The sequence below is a fragment of the Pempheris klunzingeri genome, chromosome 23 (assembly GCF_042242105.1).
Source record: "Pempheris klunzingeri isolate RE-2024b chromosome 23, fPemKlu1.hap1, whole genome shotgun sequence".
NCBI lineage: Eukaryota > Metazoa > Chordata > Actinopteri > Acropomatiformes > Pempheridae > Pempheris > Pempheris klunzingeri.
This window is the reverse complement of record NC_092034.1, coordinates 11,595,931-11,616,080: the sequence shown is the minus strand read 5'-3', so window position 1 is coordinate 11,616,080 and position 20,150 is coordinate 11,595,931. Positions and strand designations below refer to the sequence as shown.

The 20,150-nt window shown below is 41.9% G+C and overlaps 1 protein-coding gene and 1 non-coding gene across 2 annotated transcripts; both read right to left on the bottom strand.

Moving 5' to 3' along the window:
• Positions 1-102: 102 nt before the first annotated feature.
• spag17 (sperm associated antigen 17) lies at positions 103-19,324 on the bottom strand. The gene is made up of 49 exons (XM_070854546.1): positions 19,214-19,324; positions 18,308-18,451; positions 17,987-18,046; positions 17,718-17,846; positions 17,282-17,450; positions 16,848-17,060; positions 16,568-16,752; positions 16,205-16,351; positions 15,516-15,600; positions 15,282-15,400; positions 14,731-14,931; positions 13,469-13,564; positions 13,129-13,279; positions 12,739-12,948; positions 12,050-12,087; positions 11,808-11,921; positions 11,528-11,682; positions 11,185-11,294; positions 11,027-11,097; positions 10,545-10,805; positions 10,299-10,413; positions 9,835-9,975; positions 9,547-9,657; positions 9,213-9,370; positions 8,912-9,020; positions 8,654-8,817; positions 8,402-8,513; positions 8,144-8,298; positions 7,886-8,030; positions 7,223-7,680; positions 6,746-6,931; positions 6,231-6,370; positions 5,809-5,939; positions 5,575-5,708; positions 5,301-5,489; positions 4,953-5,066; positions 4,686-4,737; positions 4,124-4,214; positions 3,987-4,037; positions 3,548-3,641; positions 3,292-3,403; positions 3,077-3,116; positions 2,866-2,930; positions 2,610-2,746; positions 2,193-2,371; positions 1,901-1,961; positions 847-994; positions 351-515; positions 103-251 (listed from the first exon to the last, which is right to left on the bottom strand). The coding sequence occupies exons 1-48, from the start codon at positions 19,322-19,324 to the stop codon at positions 364-366; spliced, it is 6,513 nt and encodes a 2,170-aa protein (XP_070710647.1). The 3' UTR covers positions 103-251; positions 351-363.
• trnag-gcc (transfer RNA glycine (anticodon GCC)) lies at positions 14,554-14,624 on the bottom strand. The gene has a single exon. It is a non-coding gene; the product is annotated as a tRNA-Gly (tRNA).
• Positions 19,325-20,150: the final 826 nt, after the last annotated feature.

Genomic DNA, 20,150 nt, shown 5'->3' with positions numbered 1-20,150 from the left:
CCAGCTGGTATCTATCAAGATGTCTGTTGTCTTCACACAATATATGCGTACACACAAGGCTGAAATTCACTTACTGCAGTTATTGCAGTCATAAAGATTTTATTAGGAACAAAGAGAGATACAAAAAAAACATACAAGTGTTTCATTTTGTGGAACAAAATAGAAGAACGATGTGGTGGGATGAAGACTTGAATGATGTGAAATCTGATTGGAGATCAGCCCTCACAGACTAGCAGTGTGTTTAGGGTATCCTGAGATTAACAAACAATTAACAAACAAAACCAGAGATTGTGGCCGTTTTCTATGCACGTGTTAAATGTCTGGTTAAGTTATGAGTGCCAGATGCTGACCTGTGCTTGCTGGTCAGGAGGGTAAGCGGTCGTCTGCGGGGCTGTGTGGTCCCCCCCGTCCAACTGGGAGGCTGGAGGACAGCTGGCGTACCCTGGAGCCTTTTTTGTTGCGTGTGCTGCTGTGATCTTTGAGCCAAATGTCATATAACTTCTCAGGAAGGATGGGTGGAATTATTTAAGGACAAACAACAGTGTATGTTCCCTCTATTTAGACCTGGCTGTGCCACTCAAATTTAACTGCATTTTGTCTTCAATTACACACAAATGAATTCACTGCTGGCTTTTTCTAAGAAAATGTTATCACCTAAAATGAGAAGATGAGCCAGGCTACATGAAGGTATTCTCACATTTGGCTTCATAAAGTACAATGTGAACAGACTGAATACTTGCTGATTCAATTCATTCCCATGGACCTGATGATTTAGAATAAAATGATGCCTATAAAGCAAAGTGTTTGTTCTAAAGTAAAACATTTCTTTAGGTGTTTAAAGGATATTAGCAGCGACAGGCAGGTAGAGGATATCCTTCTCAGTGTTGATGACAATATCCTGGGAGATGTACTTCTTTGGCTCTGCCTCTCCTGCTTGGACCGCACACATTGCAAACAGCTGGACCTGCAGTTCAACATGCAAACCAGCAGGCACCTAGACAGACATAGAGCACATTGCATGTGTAGTTTTTCTATGACTAATAAACGTAACACCGTAACAACTAAGTGGGAGATGATAACATTTCCTAAATAAGTTAAAATTATGCCAGATCAAAATATGTCTACTGAAAGTGCTTGTTTTTGCCACTGGCTGGTTCAGATTGTTATTCAAAGTGTTTATTAACATTTCTGAAAGGATCCCTGTAGAGATAGAGATAGACTTGTTTAACCAGAAATAGCCCAATACACCGCTCAGTTCAAAGCCACAAGATTTCAAAAGCAAAGATTGACAGGTTGACAAAAGCAGTAATTTTACATGGTAGTTGATGGTCTGCTGCTGTCTCAATCAGTTTGTTTGTGTTATTGTGTGACTTTGGAGTTTTGAAGGGTGTGCTCAGATCCAGCACAATATTTGTGTAACACACAAGAACACAAACACACTCACCAATTGGGCAGCTGTGGACCAGCCATTCATATGCTTTGTGCGGTAAAATTGCTGTTTTTGTCAATGGAGTTTGGTGAATTTAAATAGCGGGACACATATATAATAAAACGAATCATACATCCTTAATCCTTCCATAATGCTATCAGACACTTTAAATAATAATCTGAGGCGATCAGTGGCAGAAACAATCACTTCTAGTTGCAATGCTTTGATCTGGTGCAATTGCCCTGAAGGATTACATCACAGCCATTACAGCCCATTTACCACCTATTCTTGGCTGTCGGAGGAGGCGATCTACTAGATCAGTTTTTGTACCTACCAGTCCTTTCAAACTCCAAAATATGTAAAAATATGGCCCAGGTTTAAAAATATCAGAGATATCCTTTAACTAGTAAAAAAGACTGATTCAGATAATGAACATAAACATTAAACCATTAGATCCAGCAGGAAACTTACAGGCCCAGGATTGTAGATGACCCGCAGGCCTGTAGCAGGAGGAGGCTGCTTCACATGGAACCTTGCAGAGAGGCCAATCGAAACAAACCACAAATAGTTACAGGTCAGAGTTTTCCCTTTGGACTTGAAGGTGACCCACAAATCACTTGAACCTATCCACAGCACTCATTTCTTCCTGACTACAGGATGTCTGAAACCAGCTGAAACCAGGCTATTATTTCCTGGATTCAAAGCCAACATTTGACTGTGTGTCTACTGCATGTATCCATCCATCCATAATCTGGTGTCTCACCTGCAGGTGTCGACACCCACATTCCTCATCACAACAGTAATGGTCGAGGAGGTGCCCTCCAGCAGCGTACCGAAGTCAACACTGGACGGGAGGAGCTGGAATCCCCTCACTATGACATTTGGATCGGACAGAGAAATAGTTCGACACTTCCTCCTCACCGGCTCTTCCACTGACAGGAACTGGAAAAAGGAGCACGGAGTGAGGTGTGGATCCTGTGTGGGCTACAGTACTACTGTTATATATTCACTGAAAATATCATCCATGGACAACTAAATTACTGAAGACATTTTAAACATAATAGAGATGTTTAAGTTCTTAGAAGTAAACTAATGTATTACATTTACTGAAACACAGGTGATTTGCTGGCATGCAATGATGCAGTGAAGAACACTTGCGGTCATGTGAATGTTTGGGTACCTGTTGATTTGGAACACTGCAGGGTTTGGAGCTGAGGATAGAGGACGGTAGTCTGGCTTTGGTCCTCCTGGGCTTTCCGGTCACATCCACCTGGACTGACTTAGATTGCCCAGCTGAACCTCTCATGCTGCTTTCCCCTGTCATGGTCACATTCACACACAAAGACACTGCGTTGGCATTCGATACACTATTGGTGAGGTCACTGGTTGGGGAATTCATTTTGATAGAAAACAACAGAGGAAGGTGGGGAACAAACCAGCAGTCTGGGGCGTGGGGTTGGTGGGTCTTTTCTCAAGCCTCCTGTCACTTCCTGCTGCATGACTAAGAGCAAAACAGCAGGAGAGGTCAAGCTGTGTTGCACCGGCAAATGTAAACATCATTTAGAAAAGCAACAGATGTAGATGTTTTGTGATTCACTTCAAATAAGTTAACATTGAACACAGTGAAAAAAGCATCCTCTTCATTACCTTGCAGACTGAGAGGGTGTTGGGTTTAAGGGTCTTGGGCCTGCAGTTACAAAACACAAATACGATGTATTACACAGTATGCATGTTATTGAATCTACAACTTTCTGCCACTTCTGCATTTGCTCTGAAATCAATTTTTTAGTTCAATTTAATCTCAGTCTGTCTGTACAGATTCCCAGCAGCTACTCGTAAATAGTGACAGTATATTAACTTACTGTTCTCTTGTGGGGCATCTTTCAGGAAGGCCTCAACACTGTCTGACTTGGGGATTGGAGGGAGATCCATGGACAGACTCCTCATGTTTGGCGTCTGGTGCTGTAGCAGATCCTGAAAAGGAAGCAGTGCTGCCTCTAGATTGTACTTTTTGTATTTTTCTAGAAATGGTGAATCAATGTGTGTTTTGACTTGAGGTGTTTATGACAACAATTCTGACTATTTTTAAATATATATTGAAGGGAACACATACTGTACCTGGTACAATGGAATATTTTCTGGGTGGAAAAAAGGAACAATGTTCTTCTTCCTCAGAGCCTCTCTACAAGCCTGCTCCTCACGCATCTCCTGTCTGATGCAGAAAATGGCCGATGAGTTGATGGCTACTCATACAAACACAATGTACCTAAAACCATGGTAGAACCATAATGTTCCTCTTTTGCCATTGTCTATCTTTTCTATACCTGTCTTTTGGTCAGACGCAGTAGATGCTGTAGTTTTGTTACAAAGGAGACTGACAGCAGCAGCCATAAGAGAAAATGACGGCTAAAGGTCACTTCCACAATGTGGGGTGTGACAAGTGACTATAACTAACAAAACACCTAGTTTCAGTATTTCAGTGCATTAATGTGTTTCAGTGAATACTGACACAGTAACCATCACTTGAATCATAGGTTGATGAAATTACTATTTTTACCTGTACTGTGCAAGTCTTTCAGTCCATTTTGACTCCTTTGCATTGGTAAAACTAGATGGAGAGGGGGTTCGAGGTGATATTAGTGCAGTTTTGAAACTGTAGAGAGCGTTCATGCATGATATTTTAAACTCTCCGACCTGCTGCTTGATACTGTGACTGTGTCTCCTGAAACATCCGCTTGCTCAGCCGGTGCTCCGACTCCTTGGCTGTACAGACTGGCTATGTCCGCTGTGGATACACAAGAAGGAATCAGGACATCTGCTCGGGCCCCTTAACACCAAACTAAAACTAAATCAAACATCACGCCATCTTCACTTCAATTTTACTGAAATTAAATAATTCATTGTATGTTCTTTGAGAATGTAACAGTGTTCCCAAACAGTATTTCACTCTGATAACCTCACCCAGCTTTCTAATGCATATCATTTCTTGGTGTTGCTGATAAGTTTTCACTCACTATTAAAGCCCATTTTATTTACAGTTGTTGTCATGCAAAAAATGACAGGAAACATTCCCACTGAACTATCAAAATTTAGTTTGAGTAATTTGAAATAATCAAAATTAACTAGGCGTGTTTGATTAATTCAAAGTGAATAGAGGTAACCAGAAAATTGCAAATGTAACTTCTATTTCAGCTGACTAGTAACACAATATGTTGTTCAAACATAGCCTGCACATTATCAAAAAGCAGCCACCCACCTGGAGTCCTCTTGTCAAAGGTGTGAACTGCATCATCTTCTTCTGCAAAAGACTATGAAATACATGAGGAAATTACATGAATTCTGGATAACATTATTGTAGTGATGTTACATGTAGAATTTGTTATGCAGTAGGAAATGATCCTTATGATAACACCTTTCCGCCAGTACTGTCAGTCAAAGTAGATGAATTGTATCATGCATTATACTGCATGCGTGCGTGTGTGTGTGTGTGTGTGTGTGTGTGTGTGTGTGTGTGTCTGCTGACCAGGACCAGGTTGAGCAGGTCACTGGCATGAACACTCTCCTCCTCAGTGCGAGGGTCTTTAACTTTGATGTCCTCTGATCGCTGCTCCCCCTCCATCAAACTCTCAATGTATTCCTGCAGTCAGAGGCACATTTCAACATTTGTCAGGATCTTACATTTAACCCATTTATACAAATGCAATAACAAAGGGTGGTTTGGCCGACACTTTTGGACTGTTCACATACTACAAAACATAATTGCTTCATAGTGATTCTGAGCCTCAGCAAACCTGACTGTTTTTACATATGACTTCTGTATACTACAGGTTTTACCTCCTCAGACATGTGACCACAGACAGGTTTGTTTTACCTTCAGTCGTGCGTCAACAGTATTTTTGAGCGATGTGGTAAATGGTCGGTGCTGGTACAGTTCCCTAATCTCCAGGACTTTAGGGCAGCTCCTGACAGGCTGTCGCTGTACTGCAGAAGCAGCAGACATGTCTCTCAGAGTCAAACCTCGTCCCATGTCAGTACCAAATGGAGGACCTGGGCTCTTCTTCTGGAATACAGAGACAGGGGAGGAAAAATATCTGTGTTTTTTTTGCCTGTGTGTACATGTACAATGTATGCATATGTACATCTACCTCTGTTCTGGGGAAGTCATGCCAGCTGCGGTTTCTGAGATTAGGAGGGGTGATGTCGGGGTTCTGTTTCCCTAGCAACCACTGCGACCATACGGTCTGGTGGCCGGGCTTTAGGATGGTAATGCCGAATTCATCTGAAACCATCACAAACACACACAACAAACTTCATACTATTTTCTGGAGAAAAAAAATGAGTATCACATTTCTTGATTTGTAAGATATTCAGCAGGGCACCTTGTGTGTCTGGCAGTGGTTCCTTCAGCAGTGCTACAGTGGTGTCAGAGTATGCCTGGTAGAGCAGTTCCTCTACAGTTTGAGAGCTCAGTAGTTCAGTACCTGAGCCATCCTCATGCACCAGAAACAGCCTGGAACACAAGATGTGTTTGTCAGGGTTTCTGTAATGTTGCCATTCACAACAGCAATACAATGTTAATCCCTTGAAACCCTTTGAATATCATCTCATTACTTCTGACGTTGGCTTTTTTTTCAAAAATTCATGTTCTTGTATTAAACAATAACAAATAAATACTGATGACTACATATCCTCAGAGTGGACATTTCTATTACTGATTATCTGTAAACATGTAAGAAAGAGGAGGAACTTTAATCAAGTGTAATGTGACATTAAGGTGCAGTACATATGGATAAATGCCCACCTGGGACAATGTTCCCTGTGTTTTCCATTAATCCTGGCCATCTCTCTCTCCTCCTCCTCCTCCGGCTCCTCCTCGTCTTGTTTAAGTGTGCTTGGAGTGGGACTGAAGTTCAACACTGATAACTCCCCATCTTCCATCACCTGCAACACACATGCAAAGCTTTTTTCTAGATGTTTGATTATATTTTTAAATTTACATAACAGGCTTTCTCAACATCTCTCTGTGCCCTTGAATTAGTTGTTTAATCCTGAAAATAGAAACCCAGCCTAGTAAGACATTAACCTTGTAACAGGCCAGGGATTTTAAGGTGATTGGTTGTTTTGCTGGAGGTGGTTCCAGTGATCTAATTTGTTGAAATCAGTGGAGTCTCAAGGTCGGATTCAAGCTGAATTCAAATATATTGTCAGCACTGTGCTACAGTGCAGTTTTCTGAATCCAGGAGGATGCAAGAGGATGCAAGAGGATGCATGAGGATGATGACACTAACCCATCTCCCTATAATTCCTGTAACTAACCTGGAAGTGGTTCCCATCCGGGTCTGTGATGTCACACGCCACTTTGTCTGTGTGACACATGGTGTAGCTTCCTGGTTGGTTTGTGGGAGTGCCGGCCTTTGGACTTGGGGTCACAAGTGGGTCAGATGAGTAAACGCACTTCCCATCGCTTTGGACATGCAGGAGCCCAACATTGGATGGGAACACCTTGGATGAATAAGCACACACATATAAACACGTAAGTACATAGATAAATGTACAAATGTGTATTCACATATGATTCTGAGTACAAGAGTCTAACTTTGGTGCCATCTGCTGATCATATGAGACTGACACTGGGGTAGGTGGCACTGAGCTGAAAGCGCCTCTTTCCACCAGAATTGTCTAATTTTTTTCAAGCAAATAGTTATACCTGCAGATTTATTTGAATGATGCCATTATCAAATGAAAACCTACACATAATAATTGCAAACATAGAAGAGATATTTGCTCCAACACCTGATAATCTCCTTGGTTGTTCCCAGTGATGACAGTTCCATCAGCCAAAAAGACATGAGCCATGTGTCGGTCTGGGTACATCACCACTGTGGCACAGCCTTCCTTCTCCACCAACACCACCCGCTCTCTGGTGGACACACTCTCCTTGTCACTTTCACTTGCACCCCTCTTACCATTCTCAGCTACAGGCTCTTCTGCAGACGCACTCTCCTCATCATTCTTATACACACTGCTTTCTCTTTCATTGCACACATGCTCACACTCACTCAACTTTGCACCCTCTTTGTCACATGCTTTCCCTCCACCGGTCGCGCTTATCTCCTCTTCATTGTCACAAGTATCCTGGACGTGCACATTCTCATTAACACTGTCCGCACAGCGCGTGACGCACACACACTCAGTGCAGCCACATGCACACTCAGAAGCTGATTTAAGGGTCAAACTCTCTGGCTGCTCCCCTGGAAATTTAAAAGACAATACAGGGAATCAGGTCAGGAACACAAGTCAACTCAATTTAAAGATTAAGAGCACATGTGAGGGTGTGTGTATCCTTGTGTGATGTGTACATTGTCTATGGCTCCATTAGTACATGTGCAGATCTAACTGTCTGGTTGCTGTGTGTGCATGTGAGCAGCATATTTATTACCGTGTGCAGTATGTCACCTGTGTGCAGCAGTATGTCCTGCGGTGTGTCCAGTGGTCTGTCTTGGTAGAGACTGGTGATCCTGGTTCCGTCTGCATGTTCTACTGTGAGAGACCCGTCTGGGTTCTGGACAGAAACCACCAGGTCTTCCCGACTAAGCATCACCTGAAACAACAACACATGCTAAGCACTCCCAGAAATAACGAGCATCGTCAGAATGGGAGCTATTGTGGAGATAACTGGTAACCTGTGTACCCTCAGTAATACCACCCTCTTACGTCATGGGTGATGGGGTCCGTAGCCTTGAAGGCGAGAAGCGGCGTGGTGGGTATGTGTTTGTGTGTGGTCCCCACAGTGTAGATGCGAGTTCCAGATGGAGTTGTAGTTAGCCAATGCCCTCTCTGAGCACCAGCTTCCTTCTCTGAGCTCTGTTCTGTGTGGATGCACACAAAACTTTCAAAGACAGCATGGGCCCATCATGTTCATTGGGAAGTGGAGGAAACACTGTTTTGTATTCAGTGGTGCTGCACTCTAACCTTTCGTGTCCTCAGTTTCTTGAGAGGTGTTTTCTTTCACAAGCTCAGAGTCAGGAACCCACACTGGACCACCATCTTGGCTGAAACTGACTGAACCATCTGCAAACAGAACCTGCAGTAGACATGTGATTTCTTTACTTGTGAGTTGTTGTGATGGTTTAGCTCTGCCTTTACAATTTTTACAACAAACCAGTCGTACATTTGCTCGTATGCCTGCTTCTATATATGAATATGTGTGTCCAGTTTGCTTACCTCTGTGGACCCTTCTCTTGTGTATCGGATCACAGTTCCCTGACTAGTGACAATGCGGAACAGTTCTTTGGAGAGGGAAGAGTCCTGAAGCTGCCCCACAACTCCTCTACCATGGAGAGGAAAACCCTGTTTCACTAACATTCCTTGTTCTTCTGATGGCACTCCTGGGTTCAGAAACATACACAAATTCTAAATATTTCACAATGAATAAATGTGTAGAGAGTGTGATATACATTCCCAAGAAGGTGCATCACTGACCTTGTGTATCCTCTCGCAGGAATTTCAGCAGCAGGCCATTAGGAACAGACAGGCTAAGACTGTTGAATGAACTGGATGGTAATGCTGGCTGACCTTCACACTCCTTAGACTACATACAATCATACACAAATATGAAAAAAAATACATATGGCATGAGCAAGACACTAATAGCAACAACATTACCATTGCAATAAGTAGCATAAGCTCAAAACATAGGTACTTTTGGCCAAGGTGGTTTATGTAATATTTTATCATGTGTACTGTATGTACATATGTATTTTATTCATGTGTTATCTGGAACCTGGGACTCTGTAGGTCTGGTGTAGCTGGCTGGGCTGTGTGTCTTGGAGGGAAATGAATCCAGGTCAGTCCCCTTGGAGCGGTGGGTGGAGGAGGAGTTAGGGACGGGAACAAGGGTGGAGGTCTCTGAGGCTCCTCCTGCTGTTTCCTGAGAGCTCACTAGAGCATCACCAAACAGGAACAGACGGAATATTGGAAACAGTTTATGATAATGAAAATATTTATAGCACTGAGATTATGGACCAGTCTTTACACATAGTCATTCTGGTCACAACTTTATGTAAAAGTTGAATCCTTTACAACGGCTGAAATTGTATGTGTTTTAAGTGTACAACCTATGTACTCTCCAGTGGGGCCATAAAAACTGTATGACAGGTGGATTCCATTGCTTAACACTGCTGAGAGGGAGCCCTGCTTCACTCTCTTCATGTCCACAGGCTCCGACACTGAAAAGGGCACACACACACAATTAACACTCACAGGTCATCTTGGTTTGTTCATCAGTATTATCCACTTCAACATTTTGCATGGATGGATAAAAAAATAAATCCTAAATTACAAAAACAGGCACTCTGGACCCACACAGCATAGCTTAATATCATTAGTATCATTAGCTTCTTTACCTTTAAAATCTTCTTTTTTGCCATTGGTTTCTTTGTCTTGGGCCTGAGGGGGAGGTTTTGGTGGATCAACGACAACTTGGTTGATATGTGTGTAGAAATGGTGTCCATCCTTCTTCACAGCCACCTTCATCAGGCTGGACCCTGGAGTGAAAACAGTACAAAATGCTTGGATGCATGTGGAATTTTACCCAAAGCACCGATCACCTCCACCAGTTATCAATGAAGAATAGCAGACTTGCACAGTAAATAAATGTTTCTTTACCACAGAGAACGCTCTCTTACAAACATGTCGCTGCTGAGAGGCGAGATCACAAATAGATCACTTGTAAGTACTCTGAGATTGCGTGATTTAAGACCACGTAGACAAGCTGTTGGCTGGGGATGTTTCCTGAGTTATGACAAGCTTGATTTTGTTTGGATGTTAGATTCAGAGCTTTTTCTACATACTCAACTTTGTCTCATACCTTCAACATAGCTGACATTCTCCACAGTGATGTGTCCTCCATCTGAAGGGAAAAGGTACTGAAGACGACCTGACACATGGATCAACTTTCCATCCATGTTGTAGCCTGTGAAACCCTACACATCACACATACACAGACATACACCCAGTGGTGTGTTACTTATATGGAGGAAAAAAACGTATCTACTCTCTATGTTGTGATGCAAATATAACCTCAGTTTGTTAATAGTTTAATGTGTGCCCTCACGTTGAAGGGTTCCTCTGCCTGATGCAGTGCTTTGTTTTCCTCTAAAGGGGGCACTGTGGTAGTAATGTGCTCTGTGGGAGTCTTGGCTGAGATGCCTGCCGTCTCCCCTCTGCTCTTCTTGTCACTAGGCAATGTTTTACTTTTGTTGTTGTCCGCCGACCTAGAATCCTCCTTTTGCTGCTTGCCTTTCAATGTATTCTCCTTCTTTGATTTCTTGGCCATCTCCTCCTCCTTTAGCCGCTCCTGCTCCAACTTCCACGCCTGTATATACATATATACAGTACATATTCTGTAACTGCTGACATTATGCATAACAACCTACAGAACAGAGTAAACCAAATAACCTGGCAAGAAGGGATCAGGTTTAATGTAGCTGTGGCAGCTGATTTCTGTACAGGGACCTAAGAGTTAATGTAATACTGCTGAAGGCCAGAACCAGGCTGGCTGTGAAAGTGAATGTTCATGTGCTAGCTGGAACTGACTTTGAGGGAGTCTTTTCTGATGACTGTCTCCAGAGCGTCCTCCTCCTCTGCAGAATCTGTAGCCTTTTCGTCTAATTCAGAGACAAAACAAACATTGTATTTGTACAATGGTAAGCATTATGTCATTGCCAGAACCTCATGGTAACAAGCTCCTGTACCTTTTGGAGACTCAGCAGGGCTGAGCTTTCTGAGTTGCATTGCTTCTCTCTTTAATTCCTCCTCTTTTGTCCAATCTGAAATGGTAGCTGCCACATGCTCCAGGTACTTCCTACCGAAAAGATAACAATGGAGTTTTAAAGCATATGTAACACTAGTCAGGTTTTACAGTTTATAGACTGATCAAAAAAGTTAGGGGAAACTTGATACTCCAGTTTGCTGATGTTTGCTGATCTGCTTGTGTTTATGGGACGTTTATTTTTTGCTTTCTCACATAGCAAAAAGTATATTACTATGAGTAATACTGTGGGAAGAACATGAGAAAAGATGAACTTGTATTCTGACCTGAATTTGACATTAGTGTGAAGGGCTACATCCCAGGACTCCTTACACTGGCGATGAGGGCTCATTGGATTGTGACAGAAAGCGTACAAGATGTTGTTCTGACTTCCTCTGAAGGTGTCCATGCAGCGGTATTCTTCTGAAGCTAAGTGGAGTACCTACACATAAGGAGAAGTAAAGTAGTAAATCCCCTAAGGCACTCCAGACAAATTCATGTTTTTAGCTATATGTCTATTTACACACACACACACATATACATACATATAGATAATATATAGGTCACCTGTGGGAAGATAGAGGCACTGTGGTGCTCAGCATAGTGCCAGTCAAACAGAGACCTCTGCCTACATCCCTGAATGTCAGATAAGTCCAGCTTGCTACACACTCTTCCACTGATCTGAGGGAGAAAAAAAATAATAACTTGCAGCATTATTTGGAGGAAAATTACTTATTATTATTCTTTTGTTATAGCATACAAAAATGTGACCACCTTCAATAAGTAAGTAAGGACATAGAAAAAAATACCTCTGTGTTACCAGGATTGTCAGTGAGAAATGTCGGACCTGTGGTTGAAATAGATTAGACAGAGGTATGGCACTGAAGTTGAGTACAGTATCGTGCATACAGTTGAGAGATGTTACAGCAATAACATTTCTTAAAGGTGCAGTGTGCAGGATTTAGTGGCATCTAGTGGTGAGGTTGCAGATTGCAAACAACTGAATGCCTCTTGGCTCACCCCTCCGTTTCCAAGCGTGTAGGAGAGGCTACGGTGGCCAACGAGGATTCATGCTCACTTTGTTTTTCTTGCGCTAAATAATAATTATGATCCTCCAATTGTCAAAATGTGGGCTCTCACATCTGTCACAAGACAGAATGGTGTTCCGCTTCGTCTTCATCTTCAAACTGGTGCACATGCAGCACCAAATTCAAACTGAGACTTCGCTGTAAAAAAACAAGTTTGTCCTTTCTGGGGTACTGTAGAAACATGGTGGTGCAACATGGTGGACTGTGTGATATGTAAATATGTATATATAGATATAAAGGACATAATTATTGTAGATATAAGAACAGAATTATGAATATTACACTCTATTTTTGTCAATATATCCTCTAAATTCTGCACAGTGCACCTTTAAATCAGTTGTAACTTGTAATACAATGAGAGCCATTGCCCCAACATCACAGTAACTGAATTAACCAACATAGTAACAGACCTTTAGTCCATAGCTTATTAAGCTGCTGTTTAGCGTACAACAGTGGGTTGTCCCAGGGGATTATTATGGGTGCCTGTTGTGCTATTTCCGGTGTTCCCAGAGGTCCAGGAGTGTTCTGTAATACACCCTTTTGGTCCAGCCTGGTCAGTGGCATACTCTCAAACACACTCTGGTGAAACAAACACTCCACCTCATGCCATGACACAACATCTGTGGGATAGCATAACAACATAATATCACGATGAGGCCAAGGAATCAAGAGCTCTTCCCCAAGAAACATGGACTGACATACTTCTCACCAATTCCCTATTTGGATCAATACAGTCAAAAAACATGCTATGAATATACTGAGATAAGGTAGGTGCCTCTGATAGGTAACTGCTTTCTGACCGTCTGTGCAGTAGTGCTGTAGCTGCTGTTTGATTGCCATCCAGCGGGAGTTGCTGTTTGTCAGCTGATCTGCTGAGTGGATGAGCCCCCATACTGGAGACAGCCTCATGATGGACAGCTCTACCTCTGCTGGATCAAAACCCTGAGCCACCTAAGAGGTACCCACACACGCACACACACAGTATATGAACATATTTCTGGTCCACAAATGGAGCGAAAATTACATAAACCATACAGTGCCTTTATCTCAGTGATCAACTTAAATGACAAATTCCACATTGACAATATAAAAAGAATCAACTATAAACAGCTGTAAACATTAAAAATGAAAAGTACTTACAGTGATATCCCTCAAGCGCAGTGCCCTCTCATTGTGGTGTCTGATGACCACAGGGTTCTCGTGTGTCTCCTCTGCTCCGAACATCTCTACTAGCCTCTACCAGAGAACAACAGAAAAACAAATGAAATAAAGACAAATTAGAGAATAATTTTGTTCTGTGAAGTGTGTTATAGGAGAAACCCCTCAAAAGTGCAAATTTCACACATACCATATTTCTATAGCTGTGTATGGAGACCAGAAAAAAGTGGAAGAAAAGAAAGAATACAGTGCAACTTGTCCCTCTGACCATAGCTGACTCTGGCTCTCACATACTTTCACCACAAACTTTGAAGGGAGGGAAATTTTTAAGAAGATCACAGTCAGCTATCCATTGTTTCCTATAAGCTGATATAATCATTTATTTTCACATTTTTGTAGCACTTTACTAATGTAGTATGAACCTAATGTTTGTGTGTATCTTTGGTACTCTTTGTGATTATAGCACCATCTGCTGGACGTATATCGTATGCATTTGTGGCTCAGGTATCCTCTACTATAATATAGTGTACAGTAAAAATCAAATTAGATCTTATAATCATATTTCTCACAATATTGCTGTGAACCAAAAAAGTTGGAAATAAAGGATATTAGTATATCTATAATTTCTGTGTCTGTATACCTGAGATTTTCTCTTGTTATGTGTCATTGTCACTTTGGGTTGTATAATTGGGTTAAAACTTTGCAGAATGTATGTTTCAGTTTCTTAAAGGTCTCAAACTATAATTTCAATACATATATTTTTACATACAAATACAGAAATGGCCAAAGAAAGAGGAGACCGGTTTCGTCTCGCTCTCTCCCTCTCTCTCTCTCTGCTCAAGAAGACGAGTATGTCACCCTCCCCCCACCATGTCACATGATCCTACCCTCCTCCATGTGTCCTGCAGCGACAGCGCGCTCAACATGTCAATAGAGCTGTGAGGATTGGCACTTGTGTTCAAAGTGCCTGTGAGTGGCCCTGCTCAGTGAAATGCAAAATACTTATCCTATCTCTGAACTGCCTCCCTGAGAGAAGGGATTAAAAAAAAAAAAAAAAAAGCTTGTGCTGCATTGGCCGGGAATCGAACCCGGGCCTCCCGCGTGGCAGGCGAGAATTCTACCACTGAACCACCAATGCTGCTGATGGTAACACATTTCCATTTTCTGATTTTTGGTATGTTTCATTCCGGTCACATGCTGGACCGTAATTTTCACGAGGTATGTCTGCTGTATAACCACTGTACCTTCTGGTCTTCTTCACTCTGTACTGTAGTCAGCAAACTACTTAACATGTTGCTTCTCTCCTCTTTTGTGTGCATCAGGGGCAGGAAGCTTTGAAGCATGAAGCTGACGAGCTGATGATCTAACCAGGGACCATTCTGAGGTTTAATCTCCTTAGCCACACAGCATAGGGGGGGCGAAGACTGATCTGTTGAGATCACCACCTAAACACACATATGCATAAATATGGAAAATGTAGATTTTTGACAGGCCAAAAAACATAGCTAGCAGAGGATGGTTTCGATCCATCGACCTCTGGGTTATGGGCCCAGCACGCTTCCGCTGCGCCACTCTGCTGCACAATACAATGAATGATCAGGCCAGCTTTTTATGGCTGGCTCAAAACCTAGCACTTTAAGAAGGCATTTTGACATTAGAAATCCCTTTTTTCTCAAATAACTAATTGTTTTACTCATAAAAAAAGGGGAAAAATAGCTATTATATCTTGCCACATCAAAAGCACACATGTCTAAATAAAAATTCACTGGTTTTAAATCACAAAGCGCAAACTGACCTGTTCCAGCATACAGTGCAAGATTAGAGGCACAGAGCAGGCCTCAGGGGGAACCAGGTCAAGTAGGTTCGTATAGTAGCGCATGTCTACATCTGTAGACAGAGGAGGCTGCTTGGTCTCTGTTCACAAACAAGAGAACACAGAAAGAAAAGTTTTTCCATTCAAACACACACACACACACAGGACATGCCAAAAATACATGAGTGGGAGGACTATTAAAGAGAAAAGTTTTACCTTGGTGTGGTGGGCTTTCCTCCTGTAATGATTTCTCTGATTTCTTCTTGGAGTGTGGAGTCATGGTGAGAGGGGTCAGCACAACCTGGCACAAGAAACACACACAAAGTAATATGTTTGAATACATTTAAATGCCACACGTAATATTGGACCACTTTATTACTGTTCACTGGGCAAGTAGCCTATGAGTGCTTTATAAGAGAGTAGATGTTGTTGGTAAGACAAAACAAGACATCTGAAGGTGTCACCTTGAAATTGCTGTGAGTATATTTCCTTTAACCGCTACATGGTGCTCTATAGATCAAATGATGACTGCAGTGAAGACTATATGTAACTCCTAATGTTAGCCGCCTTGGCGACAAAATGCATGTTTGCATGAATTTTACAATGTATAGCAGAGTGGCGCAGCGGAAGCGTGCTGGGCCCATAACCCAGAGGTCGATGGATCGAAACCATCCTCTGCTAAATATATTATCCTTTACATGGGAATATAATAACCTTGAGTTGACCATTTTTTGTGGTCTGTTATAATAGGTATTTTTTCAATTTCGTCTGACATTTTATAAACAAAATAACCAACAGATTAATCGATTATGAAAGTAGTTGGTAGCTGCAACCCTATTGTATAGTAACACTGCCTGACATGCGTGTGTGTGTGTGTGTGTGTGTGTGTGTGTGTGTGTGTTTACCTCTGCAGGCTGTGGATCCACCCCATCAACAGTGGGTACACTGATGAGTTTCATGTTGTCGAGATAGTGCTGATGTTGCCTGCGCCAGTCCAGACAGTCATAGATGAGATTGGCCACACCGTCAAAGACTTGCCTTCCCATCTCCAGCTGCACACACAGTGCACCCACACACAGATTAGGATTCAAGATCAAAATCAAGTTACACAAGGAGAAGGAGCATGAAAATGATCAAAAAGGAAGTAGCAAAAGGTGAAACATGTACAAAGAAATAGAAGATCTTAATACACATCTCCTATATTGTATACACGAAAATCAACAATGACGATAGATCTATAAAACACACATCTGTCAGGCCTAACTCACCTCAGCCTCAGGGTCCTGTGTGTGGAAGGGAGGCGAGAGATCTGGGACAGTGTAGCTGAGCTGAACCACATCATGGAGCTTGGACTCCAGTGGCCCACCGTCCAAATCTGGTCTCAGTCCTGACCAGAACAGATCCAAATTTCTGGCCTGCACAGCCAGTTCTACACCACCATGAGCCTCTGCTTCTGGTACACACAGGAAATGATGACATAACGTAGATAATAACATACGATAAAATCTGTAAAGGAGTTAAGCATAACGTATACTGGTGGTCCTTTACCTGCATCCAAAGCTGGAGAAGCTCTCACACTCTGCTCATTGTCCTCACAGGTGTGCTGTTCCTGCTGCCCCTCAGAACTTTCTGTGTACTCCAAACGCAATTTGATGACATTGGTTACATGCACGCCTATTGCATCAAGCGCCCAAATCAGGTGAGGCTGGTAGAAGCCCAGCACCAGGATGTAGTGTTGAGGACCGTCCTCTGGTTCATCATCTATTCCCAGACAAACATAGCAAAACACACAGCGTGAAATAATCCATAACTATGTCGAAGTTCTCTTTCTCTAGTACACAAACACATACACACTACTATTTTTCACACATACTGTAGCAGCAGGTGGCAGCCAAAGACGTCTTGTGACATCTATTTTCTAACTATTCTCGTTTTTAGAACTCGATAATACATGCAACGTTGATTTTAATTTAAGTTTTTACCGATGAACTTTGGTGGCTCAACATCATCCCTGCGTTTCAGCTTGGTCTTCTTCTCCTTGGAAGGTCCGACAGGTGACGGCCGGTTCTTTCCCTTTTTGTCAGAGACTTTGGCCCCTCCTTTGTCCTTGCTGGCAGAGGGAGGATTGGCCTTTGCCTTAAGCTCCTCAGCCTTGAACAGACATGGACACAAAAACTGCACAATAGAAACCCTGAGAAAAATCTCATGAACCCCTTTCCTCTATTCAGCTCTGAGTCACATCATAGCGTGTATCGTATTTGATTCAAACGTTTTTGGCAACTAACTACTTCAATGAAAAAGCTGTCATGATTTTAACAATGCTGCATATGAAACCTGAGTGAAAATCCAGACCAGTTCAACACTCCTTCTGATTAACAATAATTAACCATAGAATCAGATATACAAAGAAGCACTCACCAGCTCGGCTTCCCTCCTCTGCTGATCATTGGCTTTGATTTGCAGTAGCTGGAACTTCAGTATTTTTGCCATCAGGTCACAGGGAATCTCCTCTCCTGCATCCAGGAGGGCCTTCGCAGACTCCATCACCTACAGAAGACAAAAACAGAGAACTCAAAACAAAAACACACCAAGTTTCTTTTAAACAATTAGAAGGCACTCGAACACTGACACAAAATATAACAGAAACTCTCAGTGAATAGATTTACTCTAGAACATATAAGGCCTACCTCGTGGAACACAGGCATATCATCAGGCTTTTTAACTTTGGGATTCCCCAGTTCATTGATCTGTATTCAAGTTGGACAAGAGAAATGTTTCATTTGACAAAACACATTGTCAAACACCAGGTTTAAGCGATAACAAATCAGTGACAGTGCCAAACGTATTTCATAGCAGTTACATTTGTTTTGAGTCCCTTTAGCAGATGAGAGTAAAAAAAACATCAAACAATGAGAGCTCTACAAAAATACAGGAAATAAAATAAAAATAATAAAATAAATAATAAAAATAAAAATAAAATTAAGTCGAACCATAGTAAAAAAAAATACCGTTGCAATGGTGCTGTCCCAGGTCAACAAGTTGAAAAGTTTGCGTAGCGGTTGCTGCTGTGCAGCCAAAGCCAAAGCCCGGATCAGGTCCTCATCCTCTGGACTTCTCCCAAGCACCCAAGACACACAGGCCTGCCACGACTCCTGCAAAGGTCATTAAAATATCAGCGTGATGCATGCTAATACAGGCACATCATCCAGGTCTGACCAGACTGACCTCACATCACTCCGCTCCCTGTTTTCATTACAGTATATTAACAGGTGGATTTTCACATATCACACAAACACACAATCACACGACGCCTACACACAAAAAACAAAATGTTACTCACATTAACATTGTTGAAAGTTTGTAATGGGGGAAAGTTGCAACGTCTCACTACAATCTCGCGAGCATTACTAAAGAGTAGCGCGTTGAAAATGATAAATGTCTATTAATAACTAAACCTTCCGGTTTGGACGTATCGCTTTCAAAATAAAAGCTCAAAGGTTCACTGTACATCTTTTTCAACACGTCTAATCACGGCCACAAATGCAGAAGGAAGTACGGCGACACACTTTCACCAGCTTACCAACTGACTTTGTTAACATTATTACATTTGTTAACAATATTAAATACGCATTGGCTTTGTTAACATTATTACATTTGTTAACATTATTAAATTTGGACAGATTGGAAAGTAACGCCTCCTTTAAATTCTTCCTTCCTGAAATGAAAAGTAAAATTGTCGCGCGCACGTACGTAACGTCAAACCTTGCCTACGTTAGCTAGCTAACGTAATGCTCATGTTAAACTTTACCAAACTTTACCACAACAACCAGGTAACTGATAAGAACTATAAAAGTGAACAATAAACGTTTCACTGTGTGTTTTGACACAAGTTAAACCAGATAAAGTAGTCAAACCTCTTCAAACTGTGCTCTGCTGAGACCTGCCTCCCAGTTCTTGTTGATAACTGCGGCTCCAGCAGCGCCGGCCTTTTTGGCTGAGCCCTTTTTTGCTGGCTTTGGTGGCATTTCCTCCAAGCACACTGGGCGTATCTACATAAAAATGAAGACAGAAAATAATTTGAAAGCTATCGGGGTAAAAGTCTAATTTGTTATCAACTACAAGTTAATCGTGACTTTCTCCCGCTAGAGTCGCCTGGTGCTTGTGTTGCCCCTGGCAACCGCGCGTCACGACTGTGAAGTTTACCAATGTGATATATGACTTTTCCTGTACACTTTCAAAACAAAAGCATGAAGGAGCCAACATTTCTATTTCAATGTGTTTGACCAGAACAGAGTAAGTAAGAATTATGAATAAGAATAATAAACTATTTATAGTAAAAATCCTGTCATATTTTTGATGCAGAATATTCCTTACTTTCATTATGTTTTGCAGGTATCTGTTCTGTCAAATATTGTTGTCATTCCTTTTCTCCACTAGATGGTGGTATCTCTGGGCTGTGAGACCCCAACTCTCCTGGGCCAAGACAATAATCCCTAAATAATAATATCAGCTTGCACAGTACTTCGCTATTTCACAATCATTAAAATTTTTGTCTATCATTATAATAGTCCACAGTTCAGTCAAGGAAGTAATCTAGAAACTGTGACCATCTGGGCATCCAAAAACCAAGCAAAGATTCTGACATTCACACATACACACAAACTCTCCTTTCAAAGTTTAATGACAGTGGTTATGAGCACTAATTCTACTTGGTCCACTCACTCAGTGAAGCGCTTGGGCCACAAAGCTGTGACTGACAAGAAAGACAGCTGGTTTGAGTTCAGTGCCAGAGCCAGTAAAAAAAAAAGACCCAAAGCATCCTATGAATGGCAATGTGGCACACACATAAAC